The 23,948-nt window shown below is 42.7% G+C and overlaps 2 protein-coding genes across 3 annotated transcripts in view; one reads left to right on the top strand and one right to left on the bottom strand.

Annotated features, from left to right (window-relative positions):
• The window catches only part of KLHL8 (kelch like family member 8), a 28,471-nt gene extending 13,138 nt beyond the window's left edge, over nucleotides 1–15,333 (top strand). The window contains exons 3-10 of one of the 2 annotated variants that reach the window (XM_062574331.1): nucleotides 4,088–4,636; nucleotides 7,598–7,784; nucleotides 8,452–8,595; nucleotides 9,398–9,509; nucleotides 11,733–11,901; nucleotides 12,449–12,608; nucleotides 13,765–13,966; nucleotides 14,488–15,333. In XM_062574331.1, coding sequence (XP_062430315.1) covers nucleotides 4,088–4,636; nucleotides 7,598–7,784; nucleotides 8,452–8,595; nucleotides 9,398–9,509; nucleotides 11,733–11,901; nucleotides 12,449–12,608; nucleotides 13,765–13,966; nucleotides 14,488–14,611 — 1,647 coding nt within the window. In that variant the 3' untranslated portion in view covers nucleotides 14,612–15,333. The remainder of the gene's footprint in view (nucleotides 1–4,087; nucleotides 4,637–7,597; nucleotides 7,785–8,451; nucleotides 8,596–9,397; nucleotides 9,510–11,732; nucleotides 11,902–12,448; nucleotides 12,609–13,764; nucleotides 13,967–14,487) is intronic. The other variant, XM_062574332.1, reaches the window with a different exon arrangement.
• Nucleotides 15,334–22,738: 7,405 nt separating this feature from the next.
• Nucleotides 22,739–23,948, bottom strand: part of AFF1 (ALF transcription elongation factor 1) — a 116,708-nt gene continuing 115,498 nt past the window's right edge. The window contains exon 20 of the mRNA XM_062574329.1: nucleotides 22,739–23,915. Within this exon, the coding sequence (XP_062430313.1) occupies nucleotides 23,723–23,915 (193 nt within the window). The 3' untranslated portion in view covers nucleotides 22,739–23,722. The remainder of the gene's footprint in view (nucleotides 23,916–23,948) is intronic.

Genomic DNA, 23,948 nt, shown 5'->3' with positions numbered 1-23,948 from the left:
CCTTGGTGGGAAGGATTGTATCCAGAAATGTACACTGTAACATTTAAAGGTTAGGAAGAAGGATTAAAAATGCAATGTGACTGTAAAGTGAAAAATACAGATCTTTAAGGCAGAATCCTCTTAGATGCCATTTAGGCTTCTGATACCAGTCTGACAGGCCTGCCAAAGTACAGCTATCTAATGAAATATTTCATCCAGCAACTTCTGTCTAGGGTGAAAGAGAACTTTCAGTTTAACAAGATAAAAACTAAGCTATATCTGTCCTGGGTGCATTTATTTTCACTGTTAGTCAAGTCCCATTTAAAAGCATTTGTCAAAATCATTTGCCACCTTATTTTATCTCTACAAAGTTATCCTCTGGCTTAGCTCTACATCTCTGTCTTGTATAATAAGATCTCAGTTTCTAACCTTCACTAGTCTCTAAATGTCATGCACAAGCCCGCTCAGCCTCTTCTGTACTCCTTTTGTTTTGCACAAAGGTAAGTTTGTTTAGGTAGCGTTTGGAAACCCTCATTAACTTGCGGTGAGACTCAGTAGTTTTGCCTAATAATCTACAATAGAGCAGAAAATTGACACCTCACCTGTGAATCAGCCAGGCTTGAGAGGATGCAGAGATGGCACCATGACCTTCAGGAAGGAGACACCACGCTTCAGCTTCAGAACTGCGTAAAGCTGTGTGCTGGGTACATCTCTGTGTTTCTTCTATGTTTTCTGAAGAAAACTTCCTGAGGAGTGTTGTTGCGGGATCCTGCTTGTTGACCGTCTTTAGTATTAGATTTCAGTTATCTGCTGGGATACATTTTTAAAGCTTCCTCTTGGTTATCCTTTATAGCTCAGGAGAAGAGCATGAGCTACATGTTTACTTCCCAACACCACATTTTATATATGCTGTTAGACTTTGTGTATAAAGAATTTACTCTTCGACACATGCTCAGAGTGGGGCTCAGGTAGCAGTGGGAAAGTACTGCACTGTCTGTTGAATTGTGATCTGGCTGCTGACTAACACTGAGCCTTGGTGAGATGCTTAAAATGCTGAGGAGACTCTTAAGATCACATCTCTGTTCATTTCAGTTTAGAGGTAAGGAAGTAATAAATACCAGAACAGGACTACAGAGAGCCTGATTACACCAATGACATTTTCTCAAACCAGTATGCCATTAAAGCTTTATACAGCTAATCCCTTCCACTGTGTACTTAACAGTAAACCAAAACACCTTTGAACGGAATAGAGTTGAAACAACATTGCAGAATGAGCAGTAACTTTTCTGCTAAGTTTTTAAGTACTTTTTGGAAGTTTCCGTGAAGTACATCCTGTATTTTTAGGTTTATTTTGTTTGCATCAAATAATATGCCCGTTGGACCTCATTAAATCTGATTTGACCACAATTGTTATTGCCAAGTTACTTATTATTCAATTCAAGGCAGCCCAAATTTTAAATGTTAATAGTATACAAATTAAACTGTTAAAATGGCAAAATTTTCACAATTTTTGAAACATTTATCACTGTTGAATTGTACAATTGAGTATTGTACAATTCTTAATGCCCAGTATTTAAGGTCCCTTATAAAAATATGATGGATATAGCTTTCAACCAAAGGAGGATAAATACATCACACAAGAATCTGGACGATGATAGAGATACCATTTATTAATGTTTAAAACATAGTGGTCTTTCTAGTGGCTGTCTCTTGAGAGACTTGCATCAAATTCTTAAATGTTAATCTAAATTAAAACTTATTTTTAGGAAGATACTTTTTTTTTTTTTCCTATGAATTCAAATAAGGAGTTCTATATAGGCATTGATGAACTATATCCTGACACGTTTTGGCAGTCTTTTAAATCAATTTATATAGGAACTTTTGCTGACATTTGTGCTTCATGTTGCTAGATCAGTCAAAAAGTATCTCTTACGGGAGCTTTTTTCATATATTGCTTGATGCTTAGAGCATGAATATGCATGTTTTGAGCCTAAAACATCACCAGTGATGAAGTACTCCTGTAGCCTTGTCTTGTCTGTTGCAGTGCTAGACTGTGCTGCAGAATACAAATAATGGCTTGAGAGATTAAATGAATTTTTAAGGTAGAAGTTGGTGAAATAAAACCATACTGAAGAAGATCCTTCACTTATGTTTTGCAGTAATCTGACTAATGTATCTCTCCTGTCTTACTTCAGTATTTTGTGTGAAAATGTTTAGAAGGAGAGACTTTTTTTCTTGGTAAATCTTAAATTTTATAGCAGCAGTGAGCAGGCAAGGCTCTCCAGTGCAATGTTAACAGCACTGCTTATTTAAGTGCATTAATTCCTCATTCTCTTTAAAGCATTTGAATATGTGAAAAGCATTCAGTGTATACAATAACTTTATTTAAGTAGGTAAATGTCTTTTTTTATGGTTCATTAATTTAAAAGGATGGAGTTCCTTCATTTAAGGAAGCAGCAAGCAATTTCCCCATCTTACAGTCTTGCACGTAGTTAAAACATTCAATTCAGCTAGAATATTTTTTTTGCCCTGGAATTAAGATGTCCAGAAAATCACTTGAGTTGTCTTTGGAAACGATGTTCTGCTTTTGTTTCAGAAGAAATTTATTCTTTGCAGCCAAAGTGGAAATGCTTTCAGTTGAATAACAGCTGTGGTATATCATTACATTGGCTGTGTACAGCAGAGCATTGCATGTGTGATGGATTTGACGTCTGTCAAGAGCAGTTCTTACAAGGGTCACTTGTCTTGGTGGAACATTTCAGTATGAAATTGTTTCCTCATCTTAGTTGCTCCAAATTGCAGGTGGGCTTTAATACTGAAGAATAACTGTATTCTTTGCCTTAACCCATCATGTTTAATTCCAGTCAACAGAAAAAGTTCAGGTAACACCATGATTGTTCAAAAGTAAGTGTGCACGTTTGCATATAAACTCCAAAAAATCCTTAGCAAGGACTGGCTGGCTTTAGTTTGTTATTGCATTTTAAAACAAATATGTTAAGAGTTCAACTCAAGCTCTCTGAATGATGTTTTAACCCAGATTACTTGAGTCTTACCTAAAATGATGCAACTATTATGTATCTTACCTGCATACGCTGCATATGGGACTTTGTTGTACCACTTTTTGCCTTGCACACCAGGGGAAGATCGGGGCCAAGAAACTTTGTAGGTGTAATAAATTTTTCAGTATTCTTGTTTTAAAAAGATTGCTTCTATTAAAAGAAAAAAGAACAAAAAAAATTGCCAAACACAGTAAGATTTTTTTCTTCTGTTACATCTGCACAGTTTGTACAGAAATCCCTTTCTTGACTTCTAGCGGAGCGGGGAGGGAGAAAAAAAAAAAAAAAAAAAAAGCTTAACTCAGTTTTGTTTTGTTTTCCACATATTTACCATGACTGTGGTTTATTTAGGAGTAAAGATGGAATTTTTAACATGGGCATACTATAAAGAAATAGAACAAATTTAATTCTCCTTGGTATGCTTATCAGCAACAATTGTACTTCGAAAGACCATGTGAAGACACAGTGTTAGCTGAAAAGGGAGCTGACCTCAGGGTGATCCACTCTTTGGTAAAGCTTGCCCTGAAGGGTAATTTTTAATAGTCTCTGTGTTTTTCTCTAAATGCCTTTATTGCTGTGGTTTTACAGGATTTTGCTCCTGTAAATGGAATTACCAGTTTCTAAAACAACAATAAAAATGCAGAGGTTTAAGTAGTCTAAAGATGTCACTTTACAATTATTTTTTTCCCTTTAAAGTCTCTGTATAAATGGAAAACAAACAACTGCCTAGCAGTCTCCTCCTGCCTTCTGAAGTTCTTAAATAAAACTTTCTTAAAAAATGGGAACAGCAAGTAAGTTAATGGTAGTGACTTTTTGTGTTACAGCCTTACCTGACTCTAGTGGATAGTTAAAATTAAAACAGAAATTTGCCTGGGATACACTGAAATAATGCCAGAAATATGGGGCAAATGGAGTTCATTTGTTTCAATAAAATAAAGCAGCTTGCTGCATATTGAGTCTAAGTTAACTGTCTTTTGTTTCAGAGCTTAAAGAAAATATCTAAAACTAACATTCCAGTAAAAGTCTTTTGTTTTCCTTTTTTTCTTTTGCAGGTTGGTTCAAAGCTCATCCCCTGCCACAAACTGGTGCTAGCTTGTGTTATACCTTATTTCAGAGCCATGTTTCTTTCAGAAATGGCTGAAGCCAAGCAGACGTTGATTGAGATCAGGGACTTCGATGGTGACGCGATAGAAGATCTCGTGAGGTTCGTGTACTCCTCCCGACTTACTCTGACTGTCGATAATGTCCAGCCTCTCTTGTATGCCGCTTGCATTCTTCAAGTGGAGCTTGTAGCAAAAGCTTGCTGTGAATACATGAAGCTACACTTCCATCCCTCCAACTGCCTGGCGGTCAGGGCGTTTGCAGAGAGTCACAACCGCATCGACTTGATGGACATGGCCGATCAATATGCTTGTGAACACTTTGCCGAAGTGGTGGAATGTGAAGACTTTGTGAATGTGTCACCGCAGCACCTCCATAAACTCTTGTCCTCCAGTGATCTGAATATAGAAAATGAAAAGCAAGTTTACAATGCTGCTATCAAGTGGCTTCTGGCCAATCCGCAGCATCATGCTATGTGGCTGGATGAAATACTTGCTCAGGTAGGGTAGACTGAGGCATCTGGTGCATGGCCCATCACTGGTTTACTTCTCTGTCAACTGTTTTCAGTTAAGTAGCTTTTAGGAAGAAAGATGTTCTTAACAATCGGTGCCTCATCTGTTATTCATTGCTGCTAGTTGAGAGTGAAAGCAGGTTAGACCTGAATATCAGGACAAAGTCTTGTTCTCCAGGCCCTGTAAAGAGAAGAGTGCTGATTTTCTGCTAATGTGGGGGGAGGAGGGGCGTTAGGAGCCAACAAAAAGCTTTCTCTCTGCCAGAGCAGAAACTCTAGATTTATACACAGTGAGGTGGAGAACATAAAGCTGTCACTTCACGTGTACTACAGCTGAAATACTAATTTCCTTTGCTGGTAAGTATTTGTACTTAAAGCAAAGCACAGCTATTCAGGAGTTCTGTTATGCAATTAGGAAGTAAAACACTAATAGGAAGATATGTCAGCAAGCTGTCTAGCTTCTATAATATTTTGTGTATATTTAATTAACAGAAGACCTGTTAATTTAAGACTTTGTACCTGTATCAGCAGACCAAGAAGAGTGAGCCCTACCCTTTAATGCTCACTAGACTAAGAAAACTAAACTACTGATCCACAAAATGAGTTTTTAATTCAAATCTCTGGACTCACTAAGAGTCCATTGCTTCTGAAAGAAATTCATAAATGCATCGAAAGGGTCAACTCAACTGAAGCTATTTAAACATCCTTCAGAACCATCTTCTGCCAAATATTATATACTTGAGTTACTCAAACTCCACACATGCTGCTAATGGAAATATAAAATACAGTATTTGAGACAGGTACGGAGAATCTGCACTGAGTGGAGGAGCAGTTCCCATCCACTATAAAATCTTAGCAGGAAGGAACACTTGTGTTCTTTCAGTTGTATTTAATTAATTATAAAATTATATATTTTGCTTCACAAAGTTCTGCACTTCAGCAGAATTGCTAATATGTGCATTACGTAAGTACTGAGAAGTCCACTAGTGTGATGATTGTACATGACATGAACATTGTCTTGTATCATTTTTCAGTTTTCATGATGAAAGATCACAGCTCTTCATTAACTGGCTTCTAAAAAGCTTCTGTTTCCTCTAGACCAGCATGAAGTTGTTGTATACTTGCACACAGTTATAGTATACAACTGATAAAGGGCAATATTAATTTGAGCTTTTTCTTAAAGAAATGGATTGATTTTTGTTGTGTGTTATGTTATCCTATTCATGGAAACTAAGTCTGGAACAAAGCAATGAAAAAGTAAACCCTTACTCTAAATATGGGTTATTTACCAAGCAGTATATGGAGCTTCCAATGGCATTGGACATTTTTGCTAGCTGAAAACAAGACTGAGATTCAGTTGTTAAAAAGCTAAGCTACCCACATCATAATCAGACTTACAGGTTAACTTTGTTATAACGCGATTCTGAACTTTTGTCAGCCTTGAGTTCTTAGTGTATCATTAACCTCATGAGTCTACTAGCAGGGCTGTTGGTGATGCTTTGAATCAGCTGAAAATGAGCAAGGGCCTAAGTAAAGAAAAAAATGAGTTTGGAGCGAGTAGGTAAGGAAGCACTGAAAGAGACTCCTGCTGACAGGAAGGTGGGGACACTTACAGTGTAACAGAACCACCCTACTGCCTGGAGAAACCACTACTACTACTATTTCACTATTGCTACTGATCTAACTGGAAGACTCCTTGACAATGTTGTCCCAAGCTAACTATTATAAAGTCAGGCAGTGTTACCTTTAGGCCTTTCTTTTGTCACCCCAATCTGCTTATACTTCGTATTCCTTGTGTTTTTTTCTCATAAAGTGAAAATACTTGCAAAAATACTACTCTGTGGGGAGGAAGATGTTTTAAGAAGTATTTCGGAAGCCTACCTTATTTCAGATCTGCCTTGGCAGTGGGGATTACTGTAGGCACTGGCCGACGGCGGGTGGGTAGAGGTGTTTCATCCCATGCAGAGCCTCACCATTCTTAAGCTTGATCACCAGGTCTTCTAGGGAAACACTGTAGTAACAAAGGCTAATGGAAAAACTGAAGTCTGTTAGTACAGTAAAAAGAATTTTCACAATACCCATAAACCTCTGCCAGTGCACTCATGTCCTCTTAGCGCTCATCAGCTGGGTCTCTGCCTCTTGGGACTATTTTAGTATTAATCTATTTAATGATCTCGGACCTGTTCTTGGTGTTATATTCTGGTGTTAATCTGACAGCAAGATTTCATAGTCTAATTTGAGTGAACTACGCTGCATTATACGTTTCTTTTAGTCTTCTCCGCTGCCTGGTCTGCCCTATGTTCTCTGGTGACTTTAACAGTTGGCTCTCAACTTTTTTTTTTTTTTTTATACTGCAGGCTGTCAGGCCAAGTCCACACTAGAGAATGGAGTTACTGTGCTAGCAATATTTCCTGAATATGCACTTAGTTCACGCTGACAGAGTGTATCAGTTTTCATTGCCACTCCAATAAGATGAATTATTCTAACAAAAGTCCTCTTATGCTGGCATATAAATGAAATAAAAATTCATATCCTTAACAGACTAGTCCTAAATAGGCTATTCCGGTAAAATTACAGTCTCTGCCTGTATCACATCCAGAAGGAAACCGTGCAGTGCTTTATGTGCCTGCTGGCGTCGCAGCTAACACCCTGCCAGCGCAGGCAGCTGCAGTTTTCTTGCCTGCGCCCAGCCCGGACAAAGTGATAGTTACCTCAGTACTGCTTAAGTACAAATGGTTATAGCAAGATTTTTTCCTTAGAAGGAATGTTCATGCCAGCATTACTCTTGAAGAAGAATCTAAAAGCCAAGTGGAATATAGTTACTCTTTTAATGAAGAGTGTGGGGCTGATGGTTGGCTCTTGAGGTTGCAGTCTGGTACGTATGCATCGCTGTTAATAGTTAGATTCAGTCAGTTTAGCCAGTCATTCCAACTGTGTTCATTTCTGTCAGGTACGACTGCCTCTGTTGCCCATTTGTTTCCTTATGGGTGTTGTGGCAAAGGAAGAGATTGTCAAGCAGAATCTAAAATGTAGGGATTTGCTGGATGAAGCAAGAAACTACCACCTTCACCTGAGCAGCAGGGCAGTGCCAGACTTTGAATACTCCATTCGCACAACACCAAGGAAGCAGACTGCTGGTAATTAAATGTGTGTCTGATTATCCAGTATTGAGTGGTGTGGAAAAAGGGCAGCTCATCTGTTTAGGGTTAGTTAGCTTTGTATAAATGTTTATTAATGACTTCATGCACAATTGGAAGAGCCACTGTGCACTTTTCTGGTGATTGGGTTGTGCGCTGCATTTTCTTACAAAATTTTAAAGTCTGTTTGAAACAGTATTTATTTATCCAGATCAGCTGTATCTATATTCAAGCTAGAACTTTTAAGTAAGTTATATAGGCAGCATGCTTGAAACTCTACAGAAAATACTGAAGATTTTTTTTTGTATGAGAAGGTTGAGCTAACTTTCTCTGCCTAACCAAAACCAAAAATGAGTGATGCGTATAAGACTGCAAATCCCCCTTTTACGTTCAGTTATATTTAAAAATGTATTTCTCTCCTTAAGAAAATTACAAAAGGCATATTTAAAATATATGTTACTTTTGCAAGGATATGGATAGTTAATTGTCAGAACAGCATGCCAAACGAAGGCCTAATCCCAAGGTCCAAAACACAGGACAATGAATACGCCCCTGGAAAGGAAATGTGACCTATCTCAAACTGTATAGTTTTTGATCCACTCTACTCTACAAATTTAATCTCATGTTTTCCTACTAGTTCTCTAGAAACCTCTTTTGTCTTCTTTAGGTGTGCTATTCTGTGTTGGTGGTAGAGGTGGATCAGGTGACCCATTTCGTAGCATTGAATGTTACTCCATAAGTAAGAACAACTGGTTCTTCGGCCCCGAAATGAACAGTAGGAGAAGACACGTGGGTGTGATCTCTGTGGGAGGTCAGTAACAAAGCAACCCTACTCAGAAGACACTTCCTTTGCTCCTTTTGCTGGAATTGGTGCTTTTAGTCAATTAATCTGTCTTGTAATGGCTTAACTGGTGAATATCCTTCAATTCTGTACAGCTCCTTCCCTATTATAGGGTTATTACTTTTTAACAATATGAGAGTATGGATAGTGAAAAGACATTAATTCTGTATATAACCTGCTGCTAGCTTATTAGGTGATTTAACATTTATCTATCTGTTTTTAAAGCAATGTTATACAGGATAGTAACGCAGACTTTGTTAATACTAGCTTCCTTCAAAGGTAAATCCATACAGGCTTTTCTCTGTTAGGCAAGTCACTAAGATCATAACTGTTCTAAGAGCAGACCTACCTTTATTTTTGGGACTCCTGTCTTCTGAAACCAAGTCTGTGCAGTCCAGAGCAGCTTAGCATCCATGATTCAACTCTTCCTCGTACATGGTGGTCTCTGTGCTACAGCAGGAAAAATACAGAGCAATTGATATATCTGTCAATGTACAAAACCGATCTGAACTGCAGTACCCTAATAAGGTATATGAAGATTTCCTGTATAAAATTTTCAAGATTTGTATAGCAGTCCATGTTAAAACAGATACCTGTCTGAGTACAGCATATAAAAATATGAAGTCCTAACTTTAAGAATTTGATACTGAAAAACTTTAAGATGTTAATGTTTACTTGAGTTTATTTCTCCATGTTGGCAGAGGTATTACATAAATGAAAACTGAAATGTTGCCAAGCAATTTCTCTATCTAAATATGTGTACGCATTTCAGGTAAAGTCTATGCAGTAGGTGGACATGATGGAAATGAACACTTAGGAAGCATGGAAGTATTTGATCCTTTCACAAACAAGTGGATGATGAAGGCATCAATGAATACAAAGAGGTACGTGTATCAGGATCCAACAGGGGGAAAAAAATTTAAGTCCTAGTTCTTGATTCATCATTTACTGTTAATGCTGGAAAACATTCTCAGGCCTTATTTGGTTTCCAAACTCAGCTATTTTTAGATTTTTCCCCCCTATTTTGGGGCTTAAATGCTAACACACTATTACAGAGCAAACAAATCTGCATCACATACTTGCATACATCATGTATTTGCACCAGCACCAAGTTCTGAGTAACATACTAGGAATTTTACTGGAAGACTGTAGAATCCCTCTCTCCCAGAGAAAGCCCTAATTGGTAACACTGGTTGTTACTGTTCTTTGACTTCCATTTTGTGCCTCTGTTAATGTTATTTTTTGCTAAGCCAGATAAAGGAATTGGAAATTGTTTTTGTGGATTCTTTAAGAATGACGGAGGTCATTACCAGCAGGACGTGAGTGGCAAAAGACTTGATGCCCAGGGAACTAATAGTAGCTCCTGGTTTTTTTTGCCATAAAAGGCCAAAAGCACTACAACATTGAAAGTCATGTAGTGGATTTGTCTTGCTTTTGGGCACTTGGATTCTTCTAAAGAGCTACTGGACTGGCAAATCCTAAATGTTTTCTTTCCGCTATCATTTAAATCAATTGTCTCCTTAATTCTACATTAAATTTTGTAACCTGTTTCTAACAGTGTCATGTACAAGGGGGAGTAAAATGATGGGCATGACCAAGTCCTAAAGCTATTTGTGGTTGTGATGTAATCAAAGCAGAAAACCTAGACTCCTCGAAATGCCTTCTGCCTCCCCCACCACGAGCATATTCCTGGCAAACTTCAAGTCTCAATATTTGTATCACTTCTTAAGCCAGTAAGTGGAATGGCTACTGTGCCTTGGCTAGGCTCCACTGGTCCAATCCAGGGCAAAGGTGTAAGAATACTTATTTGAGCAAAGAGATTTTTTCTTCTAAGTTCTTTCCTATTTTAATTGTAGTGAATCTCTCTAGAATGAACAGGATCTTTTGAAAGCAGAGAAACTTAATCAAAACTGTGGCTTTGATTAACATAGGCCTATTGGTCATCTAGTTGCTTGTGGGTACTACTGACTCACTGGTTATAGTGTTCCTCGTGCATCACCTGGTCTTGTTAGTCAGGCTTTGTGGTACACTAATTTCCTCGAATTTCTGATACAGCTTGACTGGGGGCCAAGGTAAAATGTAACGTTGTTTTGACCTGCTACCATTAATGGGGCCAGATACATGCCATCTACGGAGGCAATTTAAGATATGCTTGGGATCTTGCACAATGTTGATTCCGTAGAAAGATTCCACCTCCTCCTATCCGATCTAAACATCTGCAAAGCTACTCCCTATGTAGTAAGACAAGAATGTTTTTCCTGAAATGTTGAATCATGCATCTTTGTAGAAACTTTACACTTACCTTGTAGACCATTCTTTACATTAAATTCTCTAATGGCATACTGTTCATTTTATAGTACTGATTGTACTCTCATATTGGGAGATTTCGTAGATGAAATCTGTCAACTCTTGCAACGCAGACTTAAAAAACAGAATGAAAGAAACTACAAATAAATCTTTCTAGAGGTCAGTCTTCTAATATCCAGTATACATTTGTTTGTGGTTTTTTTAGTGCATACTAACATCACTCCCAAAAAGTAATTCCTCAATGACAGCTGCAGTTACATTAACATAGTTAAAATCAGCAGGTTTATCTCCATCAGATACAACAAAGACAGACAGAAGGCATAAAATTTAGGACTGAGGTAGGAATCTAATGCTCAAATAATACACGGACAGACTTACGACCTTCAGTCAGAACGATATCCCATGGCATTTTCCAGGTCCCTTATCTTGTTTGCAGTCTAAAAAATTCTGGCCACAACTGTCCTCTCTATTAGTTGCGGATCACAAGATCAACACAGAAGTGGCTGGGAAAGCTGAGGTGATGTTAAGGTAACATGAGAGTCCCCTAACGGGGGGCTGTGAGTGTATAAGAGACATTCTGCATAATGCTGCAAGAGTGACAGGCATGCAGAGAGCCAGCAAGTGCTGAGCTCCTATTCACTTGACAGTTATATTATTCTCAACTGTATTTGCTTTTAGGTTTTCATTACTTTTTTCCCATACTTTGAAACTGTTGCCAGTCAGATAAAGTTGCACTTGATGCATCTTTCCCGCTCCCCTTAAGGATTCACATTGAAGTATTGATCCTGCGATTTTACTAGGAGAGGAATTGCTCTTGCCTCCCTCGGTGGCCCCATTTATGCAATAGGAGGTTTAGATGACAACACATGCTTCAGCGATGTGGAAAGATACGACATTGAATCTGATCGATGGAGTGGAACTGCTCCGATGAACACTCCCAGAGGAGGAGTTGGCTCTGTAGCCCTCATGGTAAGTTACTATTTTCTCCCAAGTCAAGGATGAACCTTGAGGAACCTACATCTAGGACTATTTTTTAAATTCATCTTACAAGGCAAAACAGCAAGATTTTGAATAAAATAATACAATTGGTGGGTCTGATCATTTCTAGCCATCACAATCCTATGGAAACGTGCAAAGGATAAGGGTATTAGACCCTTTATCACACTGAACTGTGCTCCGCGTTTTAACCATATTTCAGATACTGTGAGCGGGCTTGTCATCAAGACACCTTTAATTATACTGGCATAAAAGAGGGGAGAGGGAAGCTAATGCTTCTGGTCTCATTTGGAAGACACTGGTTCATCATGGTTACTATGTTTAATGTACTGCATCCATCACTGCTTTAATGCTTGCGCTGTCATGTGTGCTCTGCGAAGCATCTGGAACACAATACAACTTTTCCATTTGCTTTACTGGGAATGGCATTTACATGCTGTTAAAATAGGTCTATTGTCAGAATTCTTAAACAGGAATATATATAAGTATAAAAATCTTTCTCTAAATAACTTTTTTTCAGAACCATGTTTATGCTGTGGGTGGCAATGATGGTGTAGCATCTCTTTCCAGTGTGGAAAAATATGATCCCCATTTGGATAAGTGGATCGAAGTGAAAGAGATGGGTCAGCGAAGAGCTGGCAATGGTGTTAGTGAGCTCCATGGCTGCTTGTACGTTGTTGGTGAGTAGGAGCATGGTGTTTTTTGTGCTGTTTTTGGCGACTACTGTAGTAGGTTGTTGCTAAAGGGAACAGATAGACCTGGTCTGCACTTTCTTGAATGGGAGAAGAAAGCAAGCACAACCACCAGGGCACAGCTATAGATGCAACAGCGGGGAGATAAAAAGAAGTTGGTATTTCACGTTTCAGGAGGGCTGTACGGTTGAGAACAAGACGTCCACCTGGAAAATCCTCATGAGACTACTCACTTATCACTAGTATCCTTATTATGAAAGTTATTCATAAATATACATACTTTTAAAGCATTCAGTTCTGTTCTGAGCGTAGATGTCATTAGCTTCATGGCAGATAGATTGATTACACTTACTCCACTGCCTGTTTATCAAAGCTCACCTTATTGCACTACAACTGAGCATTACATTTACCCGCTTTCCTGAGGGAAGAAGCTAAGTCTGGCATAGTGGTGATTACGGGGAGCAGGCTGTGCATGCGCTTTCTTTGCGATCGAGTTTTGACATTTGCTTGTACTTCCGTAATTGCACTTGTCATAACAATGGTCAGCACATCATCAGTTCACTGATTAAGCTACCAGTCAAACTTAAATCTTGTGTATTATCTTAAAAGATTAAAACAAGAACATAGGATTTTTTGGGGGTTAGCTACCTGTTCCTTTTATATCTGCCCCACAAAGTAGGATGTTTCACTGCAGCCTGTCTTACTTGAAGGCCTTTTTCCTGATAGTTTTTAGCACTATTTCAATTTGAAAACAGTGCAAGAGCTGGTTTTGTTTCAGCCAAAATAAAATCAAGACCGTGCTTATGCTGTTTTTTTTTTTTTAATTCCAAGTTAGCACTGACTTCATTAACACTAAATACAGTACAAACACGAGGAGCAAATAATACAAATACTGCTTGTAAAGTGGGTGAAGAAGAAAATTGTCACTCTTCTAGGTGACTCTTCCCTTGAAGCTATCATACTCAGACAAGACTGAGAGCTGTTACATAATTTTTTTTTCCTTAGGAACTTTTAAAAGATTCATATAAAAACATAGCCTGGGACACCACCCCACTGAATACAGAGAATTACCCAGATAACGTGCATCCTGGATATCACCACCACTGAAACTGGCTAAATACCAATATATGATGATTCTTTGCAGGTGGTTTTGATGACAACTCTCCACTGAGCTCTGTGGAGCGGTTTGACCCACGCAGTAACAAATGGGAGTATGTAGCAGAGCTGACGACTCCAAGGGGTGGAGTTGGCATAGCAACACTGATGGGTAAAATTTTTGCAGTTGGAGGTCATAATGGCAATGCGTACCTGAATACAGTGGAAGCATTTGATCCCATAGTGAACAGGTAATTTAAAATTTTTCATTTGGCTTAATGAACCAATGATATCTACCTATCTGAAATCACAACATCATGGGAATAGTGTGCAGGAGGAGCATATTTGTTGTTCCTAGTGATAACTGACTAATATTCATGACTCCAGGGGTGTGGGTGTGCTGCTCACGCCACTGGCTTTTTCTTGTAAATATTTAAGTGTGACATAAGTCTGATTTTAAAAGATGAATACTTTCTAATTCTTTTTTTCCGCCTGTTTTTAAGCATTCACTTACTTTTTGTCCTTTTCCTGTCCATTCCTTGTCTTCTTCCCTTCATTCAATGAGAATCTAAGTTCTGTGGTTGTTTCAATCTGATTTTGCACTAAGCAATCTGAACTTGCCAGAGAAAGAGTGAGAATAAACTAGTGGGGTATATTTCTGTTCAGAGGAAAGAGCCTGTGTAGTAGTGTTTTGGCCACAAGAAAGAAATACTTCAAGAAATACTGTTCAGAATGGGCAAGAACTTACCTTTTCCTTTACCGTCATCTTTAGGTGGGAACTCGTCGGCTCTGTGTCACACTGCAGGGCAGGGGCAGGCGTGGCCGTGTGCTCCTGTCTCAGCAGCCAGATCCGGGATGTGGGCCAAGGATCCAGCAATGTCGTTGACTGCATGTGAACTCTGCCGCCTCCTCCAAATTCCAGGGGAATAACAGTACGGAGGCACCGCAGAGCTTTTTAAACACCGTGTTTTGTATGGTAGGTAATGAAATAAAGACAAAGCATTTTTCTGTATGAAAATGTTACTTACTGCAACATTAAGGTTTTGGGGGTGAGACAGAAAAGCCTGCGGAAACATGGAATAGAAGTCTGTCTCACAGGAGAAAACCCACTACAGCTGTACCTGCCCCATTTTTAAGAAGTTGGAATTTCAAAATCATTTCAGGCAGCTGCTGCAGGACTCATTACTGAATTGTAAACCAGGCATTGGGTGAGAAGAGCTGCAGTCGGTACTGCTGAACCTTACCCAGCTGCGTTCTCTGAAGGACTAGCGTGCCGTTTAAATGTAACTTGTTTTTCAGAAATGCAAACATTTTCTAGTTTTAGGAAAGCTTTGAAACACAAAGCCTTTCAAGTGCTGGAAGATAAGGACATCCCTGTTTCATACTGAGCTAACCAGGGCAGAGAGGTTAACTGTTTACCTCGCAGAGTGTCCACAGCTGCTGCTGGCTGCAGTGGAAGGTTTCTTCAGACTGAAAGACAGTCTAAAGCTGTCTTTTAAGTACTTTCTCTCTTGTTGCAAAGCTGAAAGGATACTTGACCTGTTTGTAGGACTTTATCACTGGGATACTGGAATTCTTCTATCTTCAATAAAATACATAGTAATGACTCCCTCCAAAAGGGAGGTTTCTGTTATCATTCCTGAATTATAATTGGTAATACAATGTAGTTTGTCCTACTTTTAGATAGTATTGTGTCAAAGTACAGAGTTTAGTAGTTTCTTAGTCTGCTAATACCATTTTTATATGAAGTAGCAACACATCATAGAAGTTGCGGTATTCTATTACGACCAAACAAAAATCACTTTTAAATGCAACTCTGGGAGCTTACATGTCCGGTTTCAGTATCTAGCAGCAATGGAATGGTAACGGTAGGGCACTGGCTTTTCTTTTCTTTTTTTTTTTTTTTTTTTTTTAAGACAGTTCAGACAGAAAGAATCCATCCTCCTAAATTTTGGTCATAAATTAAATGACCAAAAACTTACTTACTTATATAAACCAAAGAGAATCTGCAGTAAAAAGCATTGGGAACAAAACAGTACTTAAAATGAAAAATTAAACCCCAAACTTAACATAAAGCCCTGATTCAAGAGCCAGTCCAGCTAGAAAGATTACTCTTCCTGAATAACTTCGAACAGACCAAAAACTGACCGAGAATTTTCTGTGAGCAAAGTTTCGCATTACAATGTTTGTCGAGTGACTGGAGAAAGCGCAGAAAACTTTGCATTCAGTACCAGGGAAGAGCTGTGACTATCAGCATAAAGCACAGTAATGCTTTGCTACTGCGTTACCATCATTTAGCTTTTGTGTTTCCAGTTGCTTGCACATTGGTGGCACCCAGGGACAAAAGGAACGAACGGTACTGTAAATAATGAAATGCTGCAATAAAGCATTTGTATTTCAAGGCACCTTGTGTGACTGGAGCGTGCTGCTCTAGGCAGCATTACGGGAAGCGTTTCCTGGTTTCTGCTGGCTGTAGTTCTGGACAGGAAGCCTTTGTCAGCAGGGAAAATCCTGTTTTAGAGCTGCGAGGCAGAGCTGGACCGTACTGCAACGTTTTTGTGCACACCATTTATGAACCTGCACCCTAACTCAACCAGGGTGCGAAGAAGGGTTTGCTAGGATGGCACCGCTCCTGCTGTGGTTTTGCCAGAATGCCCTGGGCATGAGGTGGGACCTGCTGTAGGGCCTATCGAGGCCGGGGGAAACAAGCCCCAAGCCGCTGCTGACCAGCCCCCTCGAGCTGGAGGCAGTGGCAAGACCAGAGCGCTCAGTGGTGGGCAGGGGGCAGCGACAGCAGTGTAGATCCCCTGTCTGAAACAAAGCAGGTTCTCTTCTACAGCTCCCCTCCTGGTGAAGGAATTCAAAGTAACGCTGCCCGAGGAACGAAGTAGCCCGGCACTGCTGTTTTCCAGCCCATGCATCCCTCGTCTCGGTGGGAAAGTGCTACTGCCCTTGGCCACTACCTGGGAACTCCTTACACCACACCTGGAGCACATTGACGCCAAGGAAGGTGTGTGTGTTCAGTAGGGAAATTAGAGTATAGGCAAATGCACCAAGACGCTGTACTGGATGGGAGCGTAGCTGTCAGCCTGCAACTGTAAAGTCAGATTGGTACTAGCCGTGGGGGCGAACACCACCTCACTAATGCAGAGACTAAACGTGCTGCTAAGACAGGAGTAGTTCAAATTTTCCTCCTCTCAAACAACATTTGTGTTCAGGCTGCTGGAGGCACATTGTTAGCAGCTAGTAGGGAGACAAAAAAGGCAGGTGAAGAACAGATCTACTTCAGATAGTGTCTACATTCCAAATTTTAGGTGGCACTGGAATTACAGGTATTTTGTGCGGAACTGGTTTAAGAAATGCTGTTGTTGAAAATGTGAGAGCAGTCTCACATTGACACAGATTTTTTTTTTTTGTGGGACTACTGCAGTAACAAAATGCAACTACTTACCTGCATGCACAGCTGTGCTGATCTACAACCAAAATCTCCACTCCAGTTTTCTTTCTTCCAGAAGTGATAAAAAGGCAATGCAAATTGATCAGGAAAATGTAATCCAAGCCTAAAACAACGGAGTAGGTCCAGTGTGGCTTTCAGCGATGAGGTGGCCCTCTACTGGTAGCAGTGCCTAATTCCGACCACATAATCTATTTTAAAATCAGAGTTTTGATTTGTAGTAGCAATTCTTCAAACGTTTGGGCTGGTGAGTTCACCCCGCTTAAACGGCGAGCATGATTCTTGCCCGAGTCTCACCTTGGAATTTTTACTGCTTTTATTAATGTTGCTGCATCTAAAAGCTTTGACCTCACCCATAAAAATTATAAATCCAGATATGTCTGGACTACTGCATCTGGCTAAATGCAGGAAACAATCTTTTTGGAAAAATAAAGCAAGCGCACAGTTACCATCACTCACATCAAAGCTTCCAGCCAGCTGCTTTGAACAGCGGCACGGCCTTCGGAGCCCGAGCCGACCCGGCCGCGGGGGCTGCGCTGCCGGCGCGTCCTCAGCAGGGCTCCGGCCGCCGGGACGCCCCTGCCTGCCCGGGCCGGCGCTGTCGGGCCGCCGCGCTGCTGCCAGGGGTAGCGCCGCCGCACGCCCCCCCTCCGCCGGCACGCTTCCGTCTACGCGTGCCTAAGCGCGCAGGATGGGCGCATAGCACCAACTTAACAGGCAAACTCTGTCTGTAATTAAGTAGCGATTTCTCATTCTACTTGCGTCTTTTCAGGATGCTCCATAATTGCACAATAGCTGAAAGTCCTGCATGTATTACTGTTTCTTTCAATTTTCTCAGTGATATCCTTTCAGGAGTTCCAGAGTTTCTATTGACAAAATACGGTATGATGTTTTCAAATGTAAAAAAGAAAAACAAACAAACAAACAAACCCATTCACCATCAATCCTGCCAGAAAAGGTGCCAAGTTACTTTCCTCCTATTTGGAAAGAAGTGGGGAGGAATCGCTGGGGCCGACCAGCAGCGGGAGGTTGGCCCTGCAGCCGCTGAGGCCGTCGGCAGCCGGCGCCACGGGGCCGCCGGGCCTCCCGCCGAACAGCTCGGGCTCCGGCCCGCGAGCGGCGCGTGGTCCCCGCAGCCCCCCGACCTCACGCGAGTCCCAGCAGCAGAAATGCAGAAAGTCGAGTAGCAAAAGGGATCGGGATCCTCGTGGCTTCCACGGGCCGAGGCGCTATTCGGAGCTGCTGGGTGGCCTTACCTACAGTCCGAGTGCTTTCCTGCGTCCCGACTCTGTGGCCTCCAGCTCTGTGCGCCACCTCCACCTGCACCAAAGCTTTCCTGCTGGAGCGACCCTCTCTCCTCTGGGAGCTGGAAACGAGCTGCTTGAGAAAAACCGTGTCAACAGGCAAAAACATTTACGAACGGCAAACCCAGGAGGAGGAGGAGGAGGAGGAGGGAGAGTCCTTCACCGGCTCAGGGAAAGCCTGGAGTAAACACAGCCTCGTTACAGATAAAATGCAGTGCTCGGATGCAACGCCGATCACGCAGCTTTCCAAAAGCTCCGACACGACACACTGCCCTGAGCTGCACAGAGAAACGCGCGCGGTTGCGCTTACCTCCCTCGGCGAGCGTCTGCTCGCCGCCGAGGCTGCTCCTGCCCGTCCAGGGCGAGGAAAGGCTGCGACCGCTGCCCCAGCGCAAAGCGACACCGAGACACGTTTTACAAACAAGTCGCCACCAGGCAGTAAAAACTCAGCCAGTTAACCTGCTCCAGCTCAATTACAGCCGGTGCCCGGAAGGTGCGTAACTCTGGATCAGTCTCACACTTAAATGAGACTTTCTACCTTCGTTTAGGCTGAAGTTCCTTTTAAAGCTATTTGCAGCATCCTCCTGCTGGGGTGTACAGTTTTGCAAATCTAAGTAAGTAAGTGCTTTATTCCAGATGCTCTACTACTACTACTTTTTTTTTTTTCCTTTTTTTTTTTTTTTTTCTGGATGTTTTTACCACATCTGTATCTGTTTTCGGAACCTTTGCATGTTCTCTCAACTGGAACTGGCAGAAAACACGGCAGGCTTAGCCAGGAAATTAAACTTCCATTTGTAATTTTTTCCTGGCCCTGTCAACAAGTTTGGTGCTGCTGTCACTTCATGGCATTTTAAAGCAATTCTTTGGCTTCCAGACAGTTTTGTTTTGAAGCTGCTCAAGTACAAAAGGAGTCAACAGGCAGCTGTATCGTTTCTGTCATCGGGCTTGTCTGGTCAGAAGGGTCTGCAGGGGCTGTGGTGTTCTTTTGCTTTGAGCAAAAAGCCCACACAAATAAATGCCCGCTGTTTCTTCCCCCTTGCCACGATGCCCTGTCCTTCTCTATGACGTGGACCAGTTTAGCCCAGTTTTAGATGATTTTTTTCCACTGAAGCGGTGACTCGACCTTTTGATTCCCGCACACCACTGCGCGAGGCCAGCGTCCCGATGCAGGCACCAAAGCACGCGCGCACGCCCAGGGCCGGCCGCCGGGCTTCTAAGTGCCCCTGCTACCTGGCAGCATCCCCTAGAGGAATTTCTCTGATCCTTATTAAATTAATGGTCCTGAAAATGAATGCGCTAAGCAGGAAACTATGCAGTTATAGCTGTTCTTGGGAGTGGCAGCGAGGGTTGGCTCTGGTTGCACAGGCAGCGAGAGAAGTTTCTGTCTTCATTTGCTTGACGGGTAGGACATAGCTGAAGCCAAGAATCACATGTAGATTATCTTCCCCCACACACATTTTCCAAGAAAAGTAGGACTGTGCAAGTCAGCACACCTAACCCGGCAGGGGCTGACGGGAGGAGGCGACTGCAACTCCACGCACCAGCCTGAGGCGCCCCCGCACCAAGCTGCAGCCGGGGAAGCGGCACAGGGCAGCCGCCGCCGTGCTTGCACCTAGCCGCCAAATCAATCGTCCTGGCGCGTTACTCCACAAAGCAGCTTTCGGCTCCCTTCTTACTCGTACGTCGTGCGAGAGGCTGCCAGCTCCCCAGCCAAAATCATGGTCAGCACAGGACAGAAAGGACAGGAATGGAAGAGCAGAGCCCCACAGCCTTCCTTTCTCCCAGTTCTCAAGGGCATGTTAGCTGCTGCTGCTGTATTTCTGTTTTGTACCCTCCGTCTTCCTTTTACCTTCAGAAAACTGCCACGGCCCTTTCTCTTCTCTCCTCCTTTTTCCTGCCGGTCACCCCTGGCTCTGCTTCGCCTCAGCTGGTTTCCATGCTCCTTGTCACTGTCCTCCCCATCCGAGCTGCTGGACCACTGCTAGGTCAGCTAACTATAACTTATTTTACTTCTGACAACCCCACTGGTAATTCGGCACTCTCCAGCTTTACCAAAGATCCGAGACTCCGGGTTTTCGTGCAAGACCCCCCACACGTGCGCTTTTCCTGCTTGTAGGGCTTAGTGCAAACTGAACAGGGTGCTGTGCTGAAAGCCTGATGCCGCTCCGGTGCACGGCGGCACCCGCCTGCCAGGGCCGCTCGGCACCGCAGGCGGCCTGACGTGGGCCCCACTCGTCCCGCTCTGCAACGCCCACGGCCACTCGAACCGGCGCGGCTCTCCCGGAGGAGCGTCCCAGCTTGGGAGCCGGCGGAGGAGCCTAGAAACCCTCAGCTTCAGACCACAAAAACAATTCCCTTTCCCCCAGCAGCTTTTTCATTCCATCTTTACAGTTTTGGCCAGTATCCTTCTCATCTGAAGGATCTGAAGACAAGCAAGTCAAAATTCACTTTTTAAAATTTATATCTATATATCTATACACACGCGCAGCAATTCATCCTCACTACAGAAAAGAAACAAAAGATCTGTGGCACAATTTCTTTGGAGAGGGTGTTTCCTTTTCTTTCTTTCTTAAGCTGTATCACAGATCCGGTTTTCATCTTTTTAAAGGTCTGTAAAAGGCCACTAATTCTTATTCCCAGAAGCTTCAGAGTGCAGATTCAGTTTTGAAGTACTTACAATCCATCGATCCCCTCCCCTGGTTTACTTGGGCATCTTTTTCCCGGGGAGACTGTTCTGCGAGATATTGAGCATCCTCAGGGCGCCATGCAGCTCACAGATGTGGCAGAGCCCAGGCCACGGCTGAAGAACTGCTGAGGCAGCGAGAACAGGCACGTTATTCCACAGGAGATGAGAAGAACTTCACAGATTTAGGACCAACGTTCCCCATTCGGGCAACCTGACAACTGCTTTTCAAAGAACATTTCCACTGAGAATTGTGGTATTTTATTTATGCTCAGAAATGATGAGCAAAGGACAAAATACACCAGCCTTGGATGGTAACACTTAAAACACAAATCACCCAGAAACGACCCAGCAAGGCAACAGCTGAGCAGATGGGCAGCACTTTGAGCAGACCCAACACCACCGCCCGCGCCCGCGGCGCTGGGAAAAGCGTTCGCTTCACAAGAAGCCACTGCTCAGGGAGCCTCCACCTCCTGCCCCCGTTCACAGGCTGCGTCTCACTGATCCCCCATTCCCAGGGGCCTTTGGAACAACCAGACAGACCGAAGAACTCGCACAAAACGCTGCCTAGACTCCGGGCGCTGCTGAACAGCGAGGACGGCTCACGAGGGGGTTCAGAATCCGCTGCGCTTCCCACGGGAAGCAAAAACGTGCCCAGGTTTGGGCAACTTGAAGAAACCCTCTCAGCTGCCAGAGAGCACGCGCAGGCTGCCACGGACATGCAAACATTAAATGAGAACGGAAAAAAGAGACCCGTTGGGCTGCAGCTTCGCTTACCAGACGTGGACAGCGTTGCTGTGTTGCTATGATGAAGCACTGCACCCAAAGAAAACCTCAGCAGTACTGAGCAGGAGAGGAAAAACCCACCACAAACTGCAGGAACCGTGTTACCTCTACAAAACCCATCGCCAAACGCTAGCAACAACAGGGTACAGTTGTAACACACAAACTTCCTTGCTTCAGGAACGCAGAGAGTTTGCGGAAACAAATTCAGAAATGCTGATGGTGGCCTGACGTCAGGTAGGGACAGTGGTTCCTAAAAGTGCAACTACTACAAAGCAAGCACAGGCTGCCGAAGAGATTTTAGTGTTTGAGACCAGGATAGGGCTGAGAAGCTGCAATCAACTTTATGGCAGCTGTTTGGCCAGAAATAATATTTGTCTTTGAAAAGGGTGAGCAAGGGCCAAAGGGAGAAAGAAACCAAATCTAAAATGGGTAACAAATATCAAAATAAGCTAGATGTGGTTTCAAAATTAGGCTTGATCAATACAGGTCAATAAACAAACAAACAAAACCATCCCGAAATATTTTACCTGATGCTGGCTGCCACCCTCAAAGTCTCCCTCGCCGCCTTCAGCCCTCCGCGGCTCCCGGGCCGCTGCCCTGCCGACGCGTCTCCTTCCGCACTGCGCATCTCCTTGCCCTCCCCACCTCCATCGCTTATCCCCCAGGGCGGTGACACGTAGCGTGGAAAACCCACCTTTGCACACAGCATGGAAACCTACCTTCCGGGGACTACGGCAGGAGCCAGGAGGGGAGGAAGCGGCGCACCTGAGCATGCCAGCAAGTGCCCGAGAAAAGGCTCCCCGCAGGAAGTCCAGCAGCTTTTCAGCTACTTGTCTCACCCCACCAAAACCAGAACCAAGCTCACAGGCGTTTAACCCACGCCTCCCAGGCAGGTACGCAGCCACATCCAGCAGCGATCTTCACACTGTCCTTTTCCTTACCCTACCTGAATCTTGTAACTAGCCTCGGGCCAACGTGGTTTCATGCTGCTTGAAACAATAACCGATTTCAGTGACTTTAGTCCCAGTTCCACCCTGGTGAGTAAATGCACCAGCAGGCTCCTCCAGTCTGTTCGGCAGCTGGAATCACACCAGATGCTCACCTGGGGATGTTTCACATTTCACTTTTGATAAACTATGTTTTCTTGCTTTTATTCCTACTTCAATACCAATATTGCCATTGGGATTTTACGCGTGCAGTGAAAAAGTGCATTGACCTAAAAAGGGTGTGTATTTCTATATACAATAGTTTTAACAGCAACATAGCTAGTGAGTATTAAAACAGGCTTCAGTATCCTCTACAATTTACATACTATATAACAAACCACATCAATTCTTACCAAACAGTTTTAGGTGCAATGCGTGTTGCAAAAAGGACCTGAATTACACACAAGAATTATATCACAATAGTGCACAGAGATATGAAAAATCGTTCTTCCAAGGAACAGTTACATATTTCAACACAAAACAGAAAGCAGAATATCCAGATGAGAAGTATAAGGCCATTGCGAAGAGCTCAGCTTACATGACCAATGAGAAGTAGAAGTAGAGCCACTACAGGAAATAAAATCCCGAAGGAGCACTAAGGCCAGCTGACAAAAATTGCGGGACGCTCAGCACTCTCCTCCTCCCCAGATTTCGGAAATGTAGTAACAAGCTATATGTGAGCAGATTCTCCTCCTGTAACTAAGTCTTGCAACACCTTTATGGCACATGCATAACAGTACGCTTGAATCACAGTTTCTGCTTTGTATTCTTATTTCCTTATTTAACTTGTTAGGCTACACGAAACAAAACTGTAAAATTTTCCGCCAAAAAACACCCAAAGCCGGCCTCTGTTTGGCATTATTTTCCAGTCTGAAAAAGAGACCCCACCATACCCCCGAGCCCCTTTCACTAGGATACAAGGCAGATGTCTGTGTGCTGCATCTCTCCTGCCACCGTGAACATCCAGATTTGCACCCATTCTTGTTCCTAAAGAAAAGGGCAAGAAGTGACAGATACGGA

The sequence above is a fragment of the Rhea pennata genome, chromosome 4 (assembly GCF_028389875.1).
Source record: "Rhea pennata isolate bPtePen1 chromosome 4, bPtePen1.pri, whole genome shotgun sequence".
Classification (NCBI taxonomy): Eukaryota; Metazoa; Chordata; class Aves; order Rheiformes; family Rheidae; genus Rhea; species Rhea pennata.
This window is presented reverse-complemented; position numbering and strand designations above follow the sequence as displayed.